This window comes from Corvus moneduloides, chromosome 3 (genome assembly GCF_009650955.1).
Source record: "Corvus moneduloides isolate bCorMon1 chromosome 3, bCorMon1.pri, whole genome shotgun sequence".
In the NCBI taxonomy this organism is placed as follows: domain Eukaryota; kingdom Metazoa; phylum Chordata; class Aves; order Passeriformes; family Corvidae; genus Corvus; species Corvus moneduloides.
Window position 1 is genome coordinate 103,220,831 of NC_045478.1, and position 15,986 is coordinate 103,236,816.

The 15,986-nt window shown below is 42.0% G+C and overlaps 1 protein-coding gene across 2 annotated transcripts; it reads right to left on the reverse strand.

Moving 5' to 3' along the window:
* Positions 1 to 1,419: 1,419 nt before the first annotated feature.
* TAF1A (TATA-box binding protein associated factor, RNA polymerase I subunit A) lies at positions 1,420 to 12,489 on the reverse strand. Of its 2 annotated transcripts, none has more exons than XM_032103058.1 (10): positions 12,273 to 12,414; positions 10,606 to 10,775; positions 9,670 to 9,783; positions 8,504 to 8,702; positions 7,665 to 7,795; positions 6,640 to 6,798; positions 5,499 to 5,565; positions 4,266 to 4,386; positions 2,936 to 3,096; positions 1,420 to 1,762 (listed from the first exon to the last, which is right to left on the reverse strand). In XM_032103058.1, the coding sequence occupies exons 1-10, from the start codon at positions 12,412 to 12,414 to the stop codon at positions 1,626 to 1,628; spliced, it is 1,401 nt and encodes a 466-aa protein (XP_031958949.1). In that variant the 3' UTR covers positions 1,420 to 1,625. The 2 variants fall into 2 exon arrangements, 1 of the variants encoding a protein (XP_031958949.1); XR_004239029.1 differs by lacking the exon at positions 1,420 to 1,762 and adding an exon at positions 1,770 to 2,809 and having other exon boundaries at positions 2,860 to 3,096; positions 12,273 to 12,489.
* Between the last annotated feature and the right edge of the window lie 3,497 nt (positions 12,490 to 15,986).

Sequence of the window (15,986 nt, forward strand, 5' to 3'; positions counted from 1 at the left end):
GATGGACGATAGGTCACGAGTTCTTCACACTTTTATAGGTTTGGTTCATTTGCATATCAGGGTTAATTCTCCAATTAAAGCTTCAGTTAATGATGTCGTTTCCCCAAGCTTGCCCCCACTTTAGAGGCTTTTGGTTTATGCTTTTGGGCCTAGGACGGTCTGAGTGTCCCTGGAGAGCAGGCCTGGAGAGGCTTTGCTATGTCTACCTAGCACGAGAGAGCAGGAGTTAACAGGCTACAGGAAACTTCAGAGTTACACACTAGGGAGTACAGGGTTTGAAAAATATGGAAGTTAAAACCTAAGGCATCACTGCAAGGCACACACATCTCCCACAGGAAGCTGAAAGGACAAAGGGAAATTACATGGGAGCTCTCACCAAGCACCAGTGGTTCCAGCATTCAGCTTTCATACTGCTTGTGTTGGGTTAATGATAAAAGCTCCTCTGCACACCCACAAAGGAACACAGACAATGGAAGGGGGAAGTCCAAGCAATACTCTGCTGGGATGCTACCAGGGTCATCACAGGAGAGGCACTAGCTCATCAAAGGTTCATCTTTGCAAGTCCAGAGGAGCAGAGGGGCACAATGGCAGGCAAGAAGCCGAATGAAGGGCACTGTGTCTGGTTGCCTCTCAGGGATGTCCCACGACAGCTTTAGCCCCAATGTCCAGGCATGAAACCCAGTGAGATGAATCACTGGGAGCAAGTCTGGATCATCTCTCTCACCTAAGGAGGGGATGCTTTCCAGGGGTGGGGGTCACCCTACAGGATGCTGGGGAAGAACATTTTGAAACTTCATAATCTAAATTAAAATAGTCAAAACCCAGTTGAAGATCTCCAACACAACCCCTTGACTATTACAAAATGAGGCAGCAGCATTCTTAGGGAGTCAGAAGTAAAGGAGTACTATGATTGGGAATGATGAGTAATTGCCTGTAACAAAACAGTTACAGCAACTATTTCACTTAATGTTTAAGACACATTGTCTTAAGACACTTCTCACAAGACCCATGCGAACCCAGACCAAAATCCCAGATAAACACTGAGTTTTTAAAAGCACAACTGTACTTATCCATAAGCTACTCTGCTGCTAAAGACATCTATTTCAATCCCAGAGGGAGCTTCAAAGCACTTCACCCTCCAGAATTCTACAGATCTGGCCTTAAAACAGAAGCAGTATTTGGAAAACAATTTGTTGTTGTTTTCATGCAAACTGGAATTCTAGTTTGTGATAACACATCAACGTTTGCTTTCCAAACACAGCAACACTGCATATTTCAACTCATGGACATGACTGCAAAAAAAGTCTCTTCCAGCAGGAAGAGAATTTCTCAGTATTTCTGTGCCTCTGCTCTTTCAAGATGTATTTGAAATTAACACTGTTTGCATTTCACACAAATACTAGAGCAACATTACAGAAATTCTTCAACATTATCCGTTGATTTATATGCATTTTATTATAAAATAAATACAAACCAAAGCGTTTTTACATAAATATATTAAAAAAAAGTCTAGTACTGAGTCAATAAGGTCTGCCTAGAAGTTTTGGAGTAGCACCAACACAGCAGTCAGTTTTACAGAGAGGAAAAAGTACACTAAGAACCTTAAAGACACCTTCTCATCAAGGCTAAACAGAGGAATCTGGAGGACCAGATATTCTCAGGTAGACAGGATTGTGCCTGTTCACAAACTTCTTCAGCATCCGAAACTTTTTCAGTTGAGTTTTGCAGCCTTGGTGTGATATATGTTTAAAGTATTTGCAATCTAAGGAAAGAAGAAAACCCAACACTAAGTTACATCATGATACAACCAAATATAAAATGCTTTATTGTTTAAATAAATGCAAACATCTAAGAAACTTTTTGGTAATTAAAGGTATTAAAATCCAAGACATGCACATTTAGAGACACAACTGCAGCATTAAATAATCTATCCTCATTTAGCCCAGCAAACATTCTACATGTATCTAAATGCACGTTATCTTGCAAAATACTTTTTTCTCTTTCATTTTTCCTCTGCAAATTAGATCAGAAAGTAAAATTTCAAGAGTGTAAAGCAACATTGATATCATACATTAATTTGTTATGCTGGATAAGGAAAACAGAGACTCACACTGACACAAGTAAGTACTGAAATTTCATTCAAGAAAATTGGAACTAGAATGATTTTATTAGCCATCTGGAAGTAAAAGCTGGGAGATATCTGATACTACTGAAAGCAAAAAAAAAAAAAAATCCAAACGGCTTCCAATACGAGAAATTGTTCTATGAAGTGCAGAAGATAAAGTTCTAGAAAAGCTGACAATGAACAAGCTGCCTGTCAACCAAAAGTCCAAACCAGTGTACAAGCCATTGTCTCCACACCATATTCCCATTCTCAATTTAGCAACTGATTCTTGGCCAGATCCTCCCCTTGGTTTTGGAAGCATTCCAAATAATGCTACTAAAGAGGTAGTGATCTTCACCTTCTTACCAAACTGCTGATGGTTTTCATTCAAGACCCTCCCGCCTCCTTCCTACATTACAACATCCCCATGGTCCTTACTGACCAGCTGACCCCCAGTATTTGCTGAGACACTGCCTAGGCTGGCATCCAGCAAGCAAACTCCCTGCAGTCCTCACAATATTCCCACAGGAAAGTGTTGTGCATTTTTGAAGTTATGGTTTGAAGGTCAAACAAGACAAACAGTACTGTGGCTGCTTAACGAGGCCAGATAAAACTGAATTCTAAACCAGGATAAGACAAGTTGCCTCACTGTGAAATATCAAACCAATTTAAACACCTTTCACGTTCAGCTCCAAAGACAAGAATCTTTTCTAGAAGAAAAAAATCTGCATTTCTTCCAGGCAGATCAGCTGCATCCCATGTCATTAGGGCCAGAACTAGACATTATTTCTATTCTACGTAGTGAAAAGTAAAAAAATCATTTTGTATTACCCTTTCCCAGTAGGATTCCAGCCACCAGAGCTTTTTCATATGAAAGGCTTTTATTTTCCTGCCAATTCCTTTTTGCCAAGTAACGGCTAAAATGGAAGGCTGGCCACCAGTCCTTCCTGGAGTTCCACTCTTGCTTGATCCAGTCAAGATGCTTCTCAGAGCTGGAAAAAGGTTAAACAAGTTACAGAAAAGGTTAAATTGTAACGGAAAAAATTATTAGGAGACAGCGAATGTTATAATCAGCTTGCTACAAGTCTCCTAAATTGCCAACATAGGGACACTGAATTTATACTGAAACCAAAACACTAATACAAGCATTTCTATATAAAACTAATTCTTTTTTGTTTAATCCCTGGAAACACTTGTGAGGCTGGAAGTGAACTCTAGCAGTCTTATTTAGCTTTGGCAGTAACACAGATTATGGTGTGAAATGAAGCAAGCCTTTCACTTGTGTGCCAGTTTGTCAGTAGTAATATGAAGTTTCTCCAGGTTTGTCAACAAACGAGTAGTATGAAGGGGTTGGTTTGTCCTTAGGAAAGGTTTGTGTTACTCCAGGCATACTCAAAGAGTAACTTATCCCAAACAGTTATTACTGTTATGCAATAACGTCCTTAAACCAAGCATTTCAGCAACACAAACTCCTTCCAGCCCCTCAAGGGAACCTACAAGAAACATGGAGAGGGAGTTTCGGCAAGTGCAGGTAGAACAGGACAAGGAAGAATGGCTTTAAACTGACCAAGGACAGATTTAGAGTAGATTTTAGGAAGGAGTTCTTCACTCTGATGGTGAGGCCCTGGGTCAGAAATGGCTTTAAATTGACAAAGGACAGATTTAGTTTAGGTATTGGGAAGAAGTTCTTCACTTTGATAGTGAAGCCCTGGGTCTGTTTTGCCCAATACAGTATATGGTGAGTGGTCTCTCCCTGTCCTTCTCTCAATCCATGAACACTTTGTTATATTTTCTCTCCTTATCCAGTTGCAGAGGGGAGGGATAGAGCCGCTTTGGTGGGTGCCTGGCATCCAGCCATGCTCAGCCCACACCACCATTCTAGTGGGAGGTGTCCCTGCCCATGGCAGGGGGGCTGGAACAAGATGGTCTTTAAGGTCCCTTCCAACCCAAACTACTCTAGGATTCTATAAAACTATCTGCAACAGGGAAGTGACATTCCCCTACAATGACCAGGATGCCCAGTATATTTCAAGATACTCTGAAGCTGTGTATGAAAGACAAAAATGAAGGCCAAGTTAGAGCACAGAGGATCATTTTGTCAGTTGCCCAAAGGTGGAGACTTGACACATTTCTTTCAGCACATTGCATCAGACCTACTTACATTACAATCTGTTTCACCTGTCTTGCCAAACAGCTCCATGCTTTTGCGTTTTCTTTCCAGCCAGCATAATCCAAGGCTGCAAAAATAACTTCTAGGCCCAGTCGACGTTTTTTTCTTTTCTCTGGAAAAAAGATGAGGCTGATTAATGAATTACACAGAACAGGATGAACTCATTAGTAAGCCACAATTGAAATACAGTTCTCCATTCTGGTTCCCCAAATGCTGCTACTTAAAACATAAGTTATGTTTATTAGTGTAAGTTTCTTTAAAACCTCGAGATTGTTCTCATTAGTTATGAAAAGTTTGCAAATATGTCACACATGAACAGAAAAAGGGAGGTTTAAGACAAAAGGTCTATTTTTCCACCTCCCAAAGAAGAATCATAGAATGGTTTGGGTTAGAGAAGACCATAAAGATCATCTAGTTCCAACCCCCTGCCATGGGCAGGGACACCTCCCACTAGACCAGGTTGCTCAGAGCCCCACCCAACCCGGCCTTGAACATTTCCAGGGATGGAGCATCCACAGCTTCTCTGAGAGGGCAAACTGTTCCAGTCCCTCACCACTGTGACAGTCAAGAATTTCTTCCCAAAATCTCTTTTAAACTTTCCCCTTTCAGTTTAAAGCCATTAACCCTCATCATATTAGAAAAGAGAACAATCTCTATTCATGGACATTTCACCAGTCTGTTGACCTGCTGGGACATACCAAGCCACAAGAAGACAGTTAGTTTGGAATTCAACTGATCAGCATGGAAAAAAACAGTCTTCAAATCGGAAGACTTTCCTACCAGTTTGAAGATAATGCTTCCTTGAAGAGAAGGAAAATTTTCTTGTTTGATTAATACCAATGAACTAAAGAATAGATCTATCCCAAGTCCTCTAGAAAAAAAAGAATAAATAAAACAGATCCCAAACATGGAATGAAGACCTTAGAATTCGGAGTAAGGTGCCTAAAAAAAAAATTATTTTTGAGATCCTGACTGTGCCTTACAACAGTTTGTTTTGCTCAGCCTTTAAAATGAGAAAGGCATTTGTTTATACAAGTTTGTAAATGACTGCTCATACATCCAACTAAGAGGTTGTGGTGATTGGAAAGTTGGGATTTGGGTTGGTTTTTTGTATTATTTCTTAACTAACAAAACTACTTTCAAAAGCAAAAAAAAGGCTGCAGCATAATCTAGAATAATTTTCTGAAATTAGCCTAAAGAAAAAGAGCAAAGGTAAAGACTTACTTGATTTTTGAAGCATGGTATTAAAATCTATCATTAGCTCATGTGAAGGAACAATATCATGCAAGATCTGAAAAATAAAAGACAAAATCCCGCTAGGTTATTTATTTTAATCTGAAAGCTTTTGAAGACTTCTACCTGACCAAGAAAAGCACAGGCCTCAGAGCTCTGGGTGCTTTTAGTTCAGAAAACTAAGCAATCTGGTACTTTGGTGCCTTGATATAAAGAATGCATCTCTAGGTCCATTTTGCACATCTGACACTACTTTGTGACACCATGGATGAAATACCTTGATGGCTGCTGACAAACACTGCATGTGGCAAACACAACATTCTGAAGGAGCAGCCCAAATCCATATCCAGTGTCCCCTTTTTTGAAGGCAGCATTATTTCCTCCCTAGGCCAGTTCTAGCTCCCCTGTCTACTGCTCTGTGCATTGGATCAGTTTCTGGATTTATCACACCACTTCTTTGATTTATCTCTGTCTTGTAAGACACTCACATCTAAAGCCACTGCTAAAATGCACTGAGGAGAATTTCATACCAATCTACTACAGTTTCAAAGTCTAATCTTTACAAAGCTGTTTTTAAACAACACCTGCACTAACAAAAGCACATTAGTGCCATCAAGTGGCAAAATATGGTTTGCAAGCAGTACCAAGATCAAAGAGGGCAAGGAAAGCAGGAATTTAAAAGCTTAAGCCAGCAAGGTTTTGTCTGGCAACAACCAGCAGACATTAACTTTTAGCTTTAATGCACAGCTCATTGAAAACAAGCAAAGAAACTAATTGCTAGACAGGATCAATATGTGCAAGAGAAGGCATTTAATAATTTGTACAATATTGAAGAGAAATCCATGCATGCTATGCACAAGACTGCTGATACAGACTTCTGGAACCGTGCAAACATGTTCTCTGAGCTTGCTTACTGACTTTAAGAAGTGATGCAATGTACCAGTCAAAGGCAAAACAAGAACTGGAATTCTACGACAGTAAAGGATTCTGCTCCCTCCCACTAACTTCCCTCTAACCATCTACTTCCCACAAAGAATACAATGGGGAATAATAATGTTACAGGGTTCAACCAGGCTGTCAGACCACCACGCAAAACGAGTGACACAGACTGTACCTCCTAAGGGATACATACCTTCAGTGTAGATATGAGGGATTTCTTTGATTCACCCTGCCTCTTGAGGAACTGATAGAGGTAGACGTGAGCATTGGGGTTAGCAGGAAACTTGGAGTTGTAGGCATATTCATTTAACACTTGGCGGGCTTCATTGTGGTCTCCATAGAACTCCAACAACTGGAAGTTAAATCTCATTACTTTGTCAGATACAGGCAAACCCAACTCTAACAACTAATCTTGGACTGCCACAGCAGAGCCACCCAACAGCACAGTCTGTATCTAAGGGTGCAGCATATTAGATAATGCTAATACCCACCTATCTTCATTTTACTGGCTACTCTCAGCACAGAGACAAGAATTCACACACAGAAGCTACTCTGGGAGAAAATGCCTTAACACTACTTAATTGTCAAAAAATTACCAGCACTTGCTCCCTGGATAGAGATGCTGAAGGCACATGCCATATCTCTAAAGACAGAAATTGGCAGATGCCAGCACCAAGGAAAATTCCCCAAGATGTGCTTAGAGAAGTCAGAACTTAGCAGTGTTTACAAAATGTAAAAGTTAATCTTCAAAAACTCTTTAAAACTATTAATTCTTAATTACAAATCCTAGGCAAATATTTTAAAAACCCAAACCAAAACACAGAGGGGCTGCATGTTTGGTGTCTCTAACATTTCATGTATCCAGAAAAAACACTGCTCTGCCAAAAACCAGAGAAATTGGTTTCAGGAATTTAAACTAAAGCAGCTATGCTCCAATTTCTGCAGCACCACGAAAACAAAACATGCAAGCTCTTTGTCTGTTTCTTTTTCTTGACAATGCACAGATAAAAGTTCTTTTTGTGCTCTGTTCCGTCTGCAGCTCTACCAGGAGTATATTGTGCTCTATATCTAAGCCAGTGACATGCATATACAAATGTGTTGCTTTTGAAATACTTTGTTTTCACTCACACACACAGAAAATAAGTTGCATATGGGCATCTTATATGAAAATTAGATAGGGAAACACAAAAAGAAGCCATCTGTAAAACATGCCCTTACATCCACATAGCTTTTCACAAAGATATCCCAGACTCCAGGTATTTTAATAATCTCCTTCAAGTTCACTGCTGCCTTCCGAAAGTAACTATGCATTTCCTGCTCCACAGACAAGTCTGAAAAGCCATCCTCACCTACCAAAACACAAAAGAAGGTCACAAAGCTATTAACTCTGCCAAGCAAAGGGATCTTGAAGTGCTGCACCTAAGGGATGATCATATTTTGCTAAGCAAGGACTCCAGTCAGAGACCTTTAAGAAAAGTCCTCATTATTGAAACAAGAAACTGCTCCTCATTCGAATTTATAATCAAACAATTTCAACTTCTGGAGCACAATGAGTAGTACACTCCAAGGCAAGATGCTATCAGCACAAGGTCCATAATCCAAATTCAACACTTGGTTCTACTTGGAAACAAGCAGAGATCCAGTGTAACTGATAACACACAGCCAGCAGGAATGTGCAAAATCAGATGTGACACACATATGGCAACTTACACATCTTTAAAGAAACTGAAATTCAAACACAAGTGTTGAGGGCTTTGCTATCACTCGAAATTCCAGCAGCAGTCAAGCACTTGCACACCTATTAAGCCACTGCTTTAAGGGAGGACATTCCTTTGATCATTATTTTAGGTGACGCTGGCTGGGCAAGAGGAGAAAGAGTTTCGGAACAGCATTTCAGGGCTGAAATTGCTATTTTGGCACCAGCATGACTGCTGATACAGAATTCTGTACCAGCCATACCATCAAACATTAAAGTCTAGTAAAGAAAAAGGTGTCATTGCAAACCATGGTGTCTGCATAAGCAAGTTAAGCTACTGCTCAATCCAAAAACCACTTACTGTGCTCTAATAGGATGTTCTTCTGCTTAGACCAGCTATAGTAGTCCAAGAGTCCCCTGTAAGCCTCAATCAGCTTCATCTCCTTATCCTGAATGGCTGTTTGCTCTCCAAACCTCCAGCTTTCTGCCAGGGACAGGTTCTGGTAGGCTTCATCTATTTGCCCATTACAGAGGAGATGAAAAACATGCTCCAAGCAGACCTGCAACCCAAACAGTCCAAACCACAGCATTTCACACTCAAATGGAGAGATTCTCAGCAACACAGCAAAGTTCTGCACACATGTGCAGAGAAAGAGGAAATTTACTGACAGGCGTAAAAAATATTGCCAATGCAGTTAGTGAAGTATTTTAATTACTTGAGTTGTCTCAAAAACCTGCTTGTCTTTAACAAGTGCTGTACCTACTTCAAAAGATTTAGAAATGACCTGGGGAAACCCAGCTGGGCTGCATTTACTGAGTTTTCATTTGGCTACCCAAATGCAGAGCACCTGAAGAAGGGATGTCCTATTACCCTACCACGTTGATTAGGTATTGGATTAAAGCCTAAACCTTCAGTTACCTCCAGAAAACCCTTGAATGGAACTTCTTCTGAAGACTTTTAACAACAGAATGGAAGACAGAAGCACCAACCCAAACTAGAAACAGCCAAGGAAACCAAAACCATATAGGTTTGAGTGAGCCACCACAGGAAGAAAACCATAAAAACCCGCTAGAGCTGGGTGACACAGCATTCTGTTTTATAATCAGATTAGCTACTCAAAAAGTGAGATGGCAACGAGGCAAAATTTAAGCACAAATGTTTAGTCAGAAGCACAGTGGTCAAATTAAAGACTGGAAATAAAACTTGACAGGTATTACCTGTATTTACATGTCATTGGGACATGCATGAAAATGAATTTGACTCTTTCAAATTAAAAGCTTAATTAAAGGGTTTAAGCACTTCTAAGGACTGAGAACATGCATCTGTGATCAAATATACAGACCAAATGAGATAAGGTTAGGTATAATATAATCTTAAAATATCATGCAATTGGCAATTCAAATGTTGGGTTGGGTTTTTTGACACTAATGTCAGTAATACATTTCAAAAGAGATTTGGAAATTAACATACAAGTAAGTGCTCAGGTGAATGAGAAAAATCATCAAGACTGCTTTAAGTACACTCACCTTCAAGTACCTTTTTACTCCTAGAGTTTTCATCTGTTCCATGAAACAGTTGAACTCTTTCATGCTGCTTTGGGAATGATGCCACAAAATTTCAGTTCCTATTCTCCAAATCATCTATTACAAAAATGGCAACAGTCACCATATATAGTCTTACCAAACTTATAGTTACTGTAACACATGAAAAATGTACATTTGAACTGCAAATAAAAAATACTACAAAGTATTACCTACTGCTATAGAAACCTACCTACTGATCCAGTAGGACTTTCAGAGTCATTCAGCGGGTGGTTCAGAATTGCTCATTGTAAGTGTAGCACTCCAGAAAAGCTTATGAAAACTGCATGCCAGAGCGTTCCTCCTCCCTTCACCAAAAAATTATGTTCTCCTTTGATATGACCCCACTAAGACACAAGGTATGCACAATTCTTTGAACTTAATAGCAAAGATTATTTCCAATTTGATGTAGCTCCCCATCTGCATGCACTTGTTTTCAAGGTCTGCAAGCTAGCCATATTCAACTACTCCATTTATTTAAAAGCTCTGATCCTTTTCCTTCCACCTCCTTCCATCTCGACACCTGCAAAGAGTTTTCAGCTACTGGAAGAACTAGTAACAACCTAAATAAGCCACTAACTTTCAAACAGATTCTGACTGATAGCATGCCAGAACCAAACACATTTACTGCTTTTCCATTTGAGAAGACTACTTTGACTTTTCATAGATATTTGAGAAGACTACTTTGACTTTTCATAGATACACTGCTGATGGAGTGAACTTATACCAAGCCAAGTTTTCACCTGTTGGGTCAAGGATCTATTTAAAAAATCAAACCTGTGATTAGCTAATTAAGACAGATGTTGGTCCTGAAGTATATAGATGCTGCTTGCAAGTATTTTTTCAACTGCAAAAGAACCCAGATAAGGAACATGGGCTTACCTCTGAGGGACCAATGTGTTCTCTGGAATAGTCCTTCTCTAGTGACTCAACATAGCAGGTCAGGAACTCTGCAGCCCTTTTCCACTGCTTTTGTAGCATGGCATCCTGAATGTAACTTAAACACGCTTCTTTGCTCTTCCTGAAGTTTAATTTGTGTTCATGGGAAGATGCTAAACAAATAAACAAACAAAAAAATTAAATCAACTGAGCCCACAACTGTCACAACCCTTATTCAGATGGCAATATGCCTTCCATTTCAGTGTCCTTCTTGTAAGACCTTTCTTGGACACTACAGAAAATCATCTTAAGCTCTGTGGTTTTGAAGATAAGCATACCTGTTAGTCCACATGGAAGCAAGACTATGGGAAAAGCTGGAAAATTGATATGAAATGGCATTTTCCACAAGCAGCATACAGCTGTGCTTGAAATTCCCATTCACTTGAAACAGTAAATAGCCAATTATGTCACACTACTACCCTACTAGAATCAGGGAGCCATGGTGCTTTGATAACTTCACAGTACATTTTGTCATATTTTGGGGACCACTCTCTTCACTTATTAATCATCACCTAAGTTTGTGACCCCACTGTGCTGCAGATTTGCATACAAACAAGCAAACAGGCCATTACAGTACCAAAGGCTAAGCAATTCCTGCGCAGATAAACATAGAGAATTATTCTCTTTTGAGTACAAGGCTGCAGAGAGGCCACTTAGCCTTTTTACATCAATAGTGGCTCAATTTATACTGAAACCAGCATGAAACTGAAACTTCATTCCCATGAAGTGTGTTTAAAGGTCACAGCTGTATGACCCTACAACAGTGCTCATCCATAAAAAGCTTTCAGCAAGGCACATCAGGAGCTCACTAAGACACCTCCTACCTGGGTGCTGTAGGCAAAGGAGTAATTCAAATAATGGCCAAGTTAGGTAATCACAGAATCGTTTGGGTTGGAAGGAGATCATCCAGTCCAACCCCTTGCCAAGACAGGGTCAACTGGAGCAGGTGACACAGGAACATGTCCAGGTGGGATCTGAGAGTCTCCAGAGATGGAGACTCCACAATCTCCTCAGGCAGCCTGTTCCAGTGCTCTGCCACCCTCAGTGTAAAGAAGTTCTTCCTCATGCTGAGGTGAAACTTCTTGTGCCTTAGTTTATGGCCAATGCACCATGTCCTTTTGCTGGGCACCACTGAAAAGTCTGGCACCATCCCCTTGCACCTGCCTTTGAGATATTTATATGCATTAATGAAATCCCCTCTCAGTCTTCTCCAAACCAAACAGGCCCAGCTCCCTCAGTCTCTCCTCATAAGGGATGCTCCAGATCCCGAATCATCCTTGGAGCCCTCCGCTGGACTCTCTGTATCAGCTCCATGTCTCTGTTGCCCTGAGGAGCCCAGAACTGGACACAGCACTCCAGATGTGCCTCACTGGGCTGAGTAGAGGGGCAGGATCACCTCCTTCGACCTGCTGGCAATGCTCTTCCCAATCATACCATCAGCCCTCCTGCCAGCAAGGGCACACCGCCGGCTCACAAAATAACTACGGTTGTTTCGAATCTCTTTCCCAGCGCTGGCAGACAATTTGAACAGAAGCAGAAACTTTGTGCCACCATTCCCACGGCAGCACGAAGGAGTCGACAAAGAGAACTCACAAACGCTCCGCCCTTACCCGGCTGCGGCGGCTGGAAGGGCAGGTGCAGGGGCGGCTGCAAGGCCGCCTGAGCGGCGGGGCTCCTCCTCCTCCTCCTTTTTCTCTTCCCTACCACCACCACCACCTCCTCCTCATCTTCCTCCTCCAGGAAGCTGTCCATGGCAGCCAGGCCGAGCCGCCCCCTCAGGCCGGCGCTCCCCCGCCGGCACCAGCGGCGCGCGGTCCCGGCAGGCAGCGCGGGGCGGGAACGGCTCCTGCGCGTGCGCGCGGAGGGCGCCGGGCAGCGCGGCCGCCATGGAGGGCGCCGGGGTTCGGTGCCGCCGCAGCGTTTCCCTGTTTCCCTCTGTGTGTGGGAGTGGGGAAAGGAGGGATGCCGGCCTAGGGTGAAGCAGGAGGGATGGGGAGGAGCACGGGGGGTAGGTGGGGTGTGTGCGGCGGTGTGGCAGAGAGGTGTTTATTTCTAGATGTAGCGCAATCAGGGCATCACTAGAACCGTGACTAATGCACTGGTTACTCTAAGAATTAGCGAGTTCCTCTTATCGCCCTTCCATTAGCTGTATTGCTACTTTTCTGTTCCTTTGTAACTCATAATGTTCTACAGAAGGAAAGGATTCCGCATCAAAATCCTGTGCGTTGTAGAGCAATAATGTTGCCTGTGCTCCTGCAGAGTACCTGGATTCTGGGAATCTGTCTGCCTCAGCCACAGCATCTGGTTTGTACAAATTTGTGCTGGAACTTGTTTCTTTAAACTACTTTCGGCAACTAAATTTGCCCTGGACTGTTTTGGTGTGTGTAAAGTCCAGTTTTCCGAGTAAGATTTGACAGAGGTTTTTTTCAGAACTGCTCTGGCATGGGAGGGTGAGTAAATAATAAACTGGCTCAGATTAAAGGTTCGTGTGATGCTGTCTCCTGGTTCAGCTGTGGTCAGTCACCAGTGTCGGGGGAATAGTGCAAGGCAGAACAGTTGTTTGCAGCATCTAAACAGTTAAACTGAGTATCATACCTTAATATGACATTTAATAAATCGGTGTGGGAATAACAGAAGTCTCCCTTTGCTTTTTCTTTATTTTTAATCCTGCGTTCTTCCAACATACGACTCGCATTGAGCTCATAAGTATTTTTGTTATTAATGGATAATTAACTTAATTGACTGATGGCAGTAAACTGTTGCAGAGTACCACATCTTTAACAGTGCCATCTTCTTTGACTGTCCTTTATTGTGCTCTATATGACTGTCTCATTGATTACTGGTGTTCCCCAAGTTTTGATGTCACTTCCTACAACACTCCTGATCTTCTGTTAGCTCAGTACTCTAATTTCAGAATCCCGCTTACCCCACTTTATTTGTAAAAGTTCTCACGTTTAGAAGGACGTTTACTTTTGGCTTGTAGTTTTTATTTTCCTGTGTCATATATAAGTGGGTGTTTCCTGATCCTTAGCTAAACTTAGCCAACTAATCTTGTTAATGGGTGTCAGCTACTTTAGTAGATATTTTAGTGCAGAAGAGATAGGAGAACTATCTTACCCTAACCCTAAACCCTAACCCTAAACCCTAACCCTTTGTAAGAGTAGATGAATGTTTGATACCTCATGTACAGTGGGACTACACTCATAGCTAATTACATGTTTCCAAGACTGGGGTTGAAGACTGGAAGGAAAATTTGCCTGAAATATCTAAATTGAACTAAGTGAAATATTTTTCTTTTCTGTCACACACTGAGGAAAGCTGGGTATGTTAATAACTGGGTATATTTTACTCTGAAATAATTGAAATTGTAGGAAATGCTGGACAGTTGCAGTGGTACACTTGTGTATATGGATCAAGTGCAAGCTGCTCGTTATTGCACAATAACGGCAGTAACTTATGTAAGAAATGTGTGATCCCGTTTCGCTTCACATCTCTCTTTCTTGCCCTTGTCTTTACAACCACAGACACCATTACCTTTTATCTTGGTCTTTATAAAAGATAAGCTTGATAATTTGTACTGATGGAAAATAACCAAACAGCTCTTTCTTCACAAGAAATTGGACCTAATAATCTGGGCATTACACAACAGGAAATATTAATGTCGAGGGAAGAATGCTTATCTTTCACTCGTGCAATTATCATAAAATGTGACTTGAATGTATTTACTTCCATATTGTAAATTGTGACAAACTTCACTTCTAGATTTTCTGCGTTAGGCTTTCTTAGAGCTTTTTATCAGCCAATATCAGTGATGGCAAATAGGTATCACCTCATTTTCTAAGATGTGAAACACAAAAATGTCAACAAAATTGCAGCAGAGCTACGGCCACTATACTGGACTAGGCCTGGAGGACATGAGCACTGGGTGAATGAATCATTGCATTCCTGTAGCATGTGGATCCTGGGGATATACAGGACTCTAAGAAATGCCAGGGTGTCCATGGTATGCTGGGCAAAGAGGTACCAACACCTGTTTCTACCTTGATACTTTTTCATAGTGTGATTAAAACATTAAACTGCTCTAGATGGGAGCTGAAAATGAACCATGCATTTTTCAGAGATTACACAGCAGTAACTAAGCCTGGATCTCAGGCCTTGTACAATGAGACTCTGGAAATGAGTCTGGAGCAAAAATCAATAGGCAGGATGATGCAAGAGGAACACATGCAATTAGCAGTAGTGATTGCTAACTCTTGAGATGTAGTATTTTAAAGGGCTCTTAAAAAGCTCTTGAAAAAACCCTCAGGTGCTTTGACAAGCACAAAAAAACTATAAAAAAGCAGAATTATTCACCTTGACTATCAGTTCTGTGAGTGCTTATTCATTTTGGGAGCAGCTTCAGAATTTGCTCTGGAAAGTGAAAAAAAAATACAAAAAATTTATTCATTTGATTCACCAGCAAGAGGATTCTCTTATGTCACCTGTCCTTTCTTGGCTGCATCTTTCATTCTCTTTGTCCACTCAGGGCACTGTGCTGAACAAATAACATGGGTCTGAAAAAGAGAAAAGAGAAGTTTTGTTCATCTGCATTGTGACTTCTGCTGTCATTTTGCCATTTTAGATCTCTAAGGTAATATAAAGGCGATGAACGTGAAGAAAAGGGAATGGTAAGTGCAAGCACACCTGCAAGTAGCACATCTTTCGGTTTGCAAATACTCAACAGTTAAAATACACCAGCAAATGGAAGCTGCGGCTACAGACGGGCAAGGATAGGCCTGTCGGGGAATCCTGCGCTTTGGGCTGCTCGCTGTGAAACCCAGCACTTTCCCCAGTGGGATCACGGATGAGTGAACTCATCCGCCCGCCGCACCGCAGGTGTAACCTCAAACTCTCGGAGGTCACCGGGGAAGTGGCGGCTGCTCCTCTCCAGCGGAGATAAGAACTGCTCGGCGGGGAAGGAGGGAGAGCAGCCAAGTGCATGTTCGGATCTGTCGTGTCCTTACAGGGCGGCACCCACACCCTTTCTCTAGGTTCTTCTTGCTCCAGCGATCTTCCGCTAGAGAAACCCGCACAAATAAGGACCAGGACCTCCCTTCTTTTCCGGCCTGCGAAGCGGGAAAGGTAGCCAGACTCCTGCCCGGCGCAGCGGCCGGGGGTGCTGCCTCCTCGGGATCGGGATAGAGATAGGGATGCCGCCGGCAGGGAGGAAGGGAGGTCCGTGCGCTGCCCTCCTACCGCGGCGGTGGCGGGGCCGGGCTTGTCCCTCCCCCGCCACATCGCCCTCCCGCGGGCGCTGCTGACGTGTCTGCTCCCTCCTTCCCCGC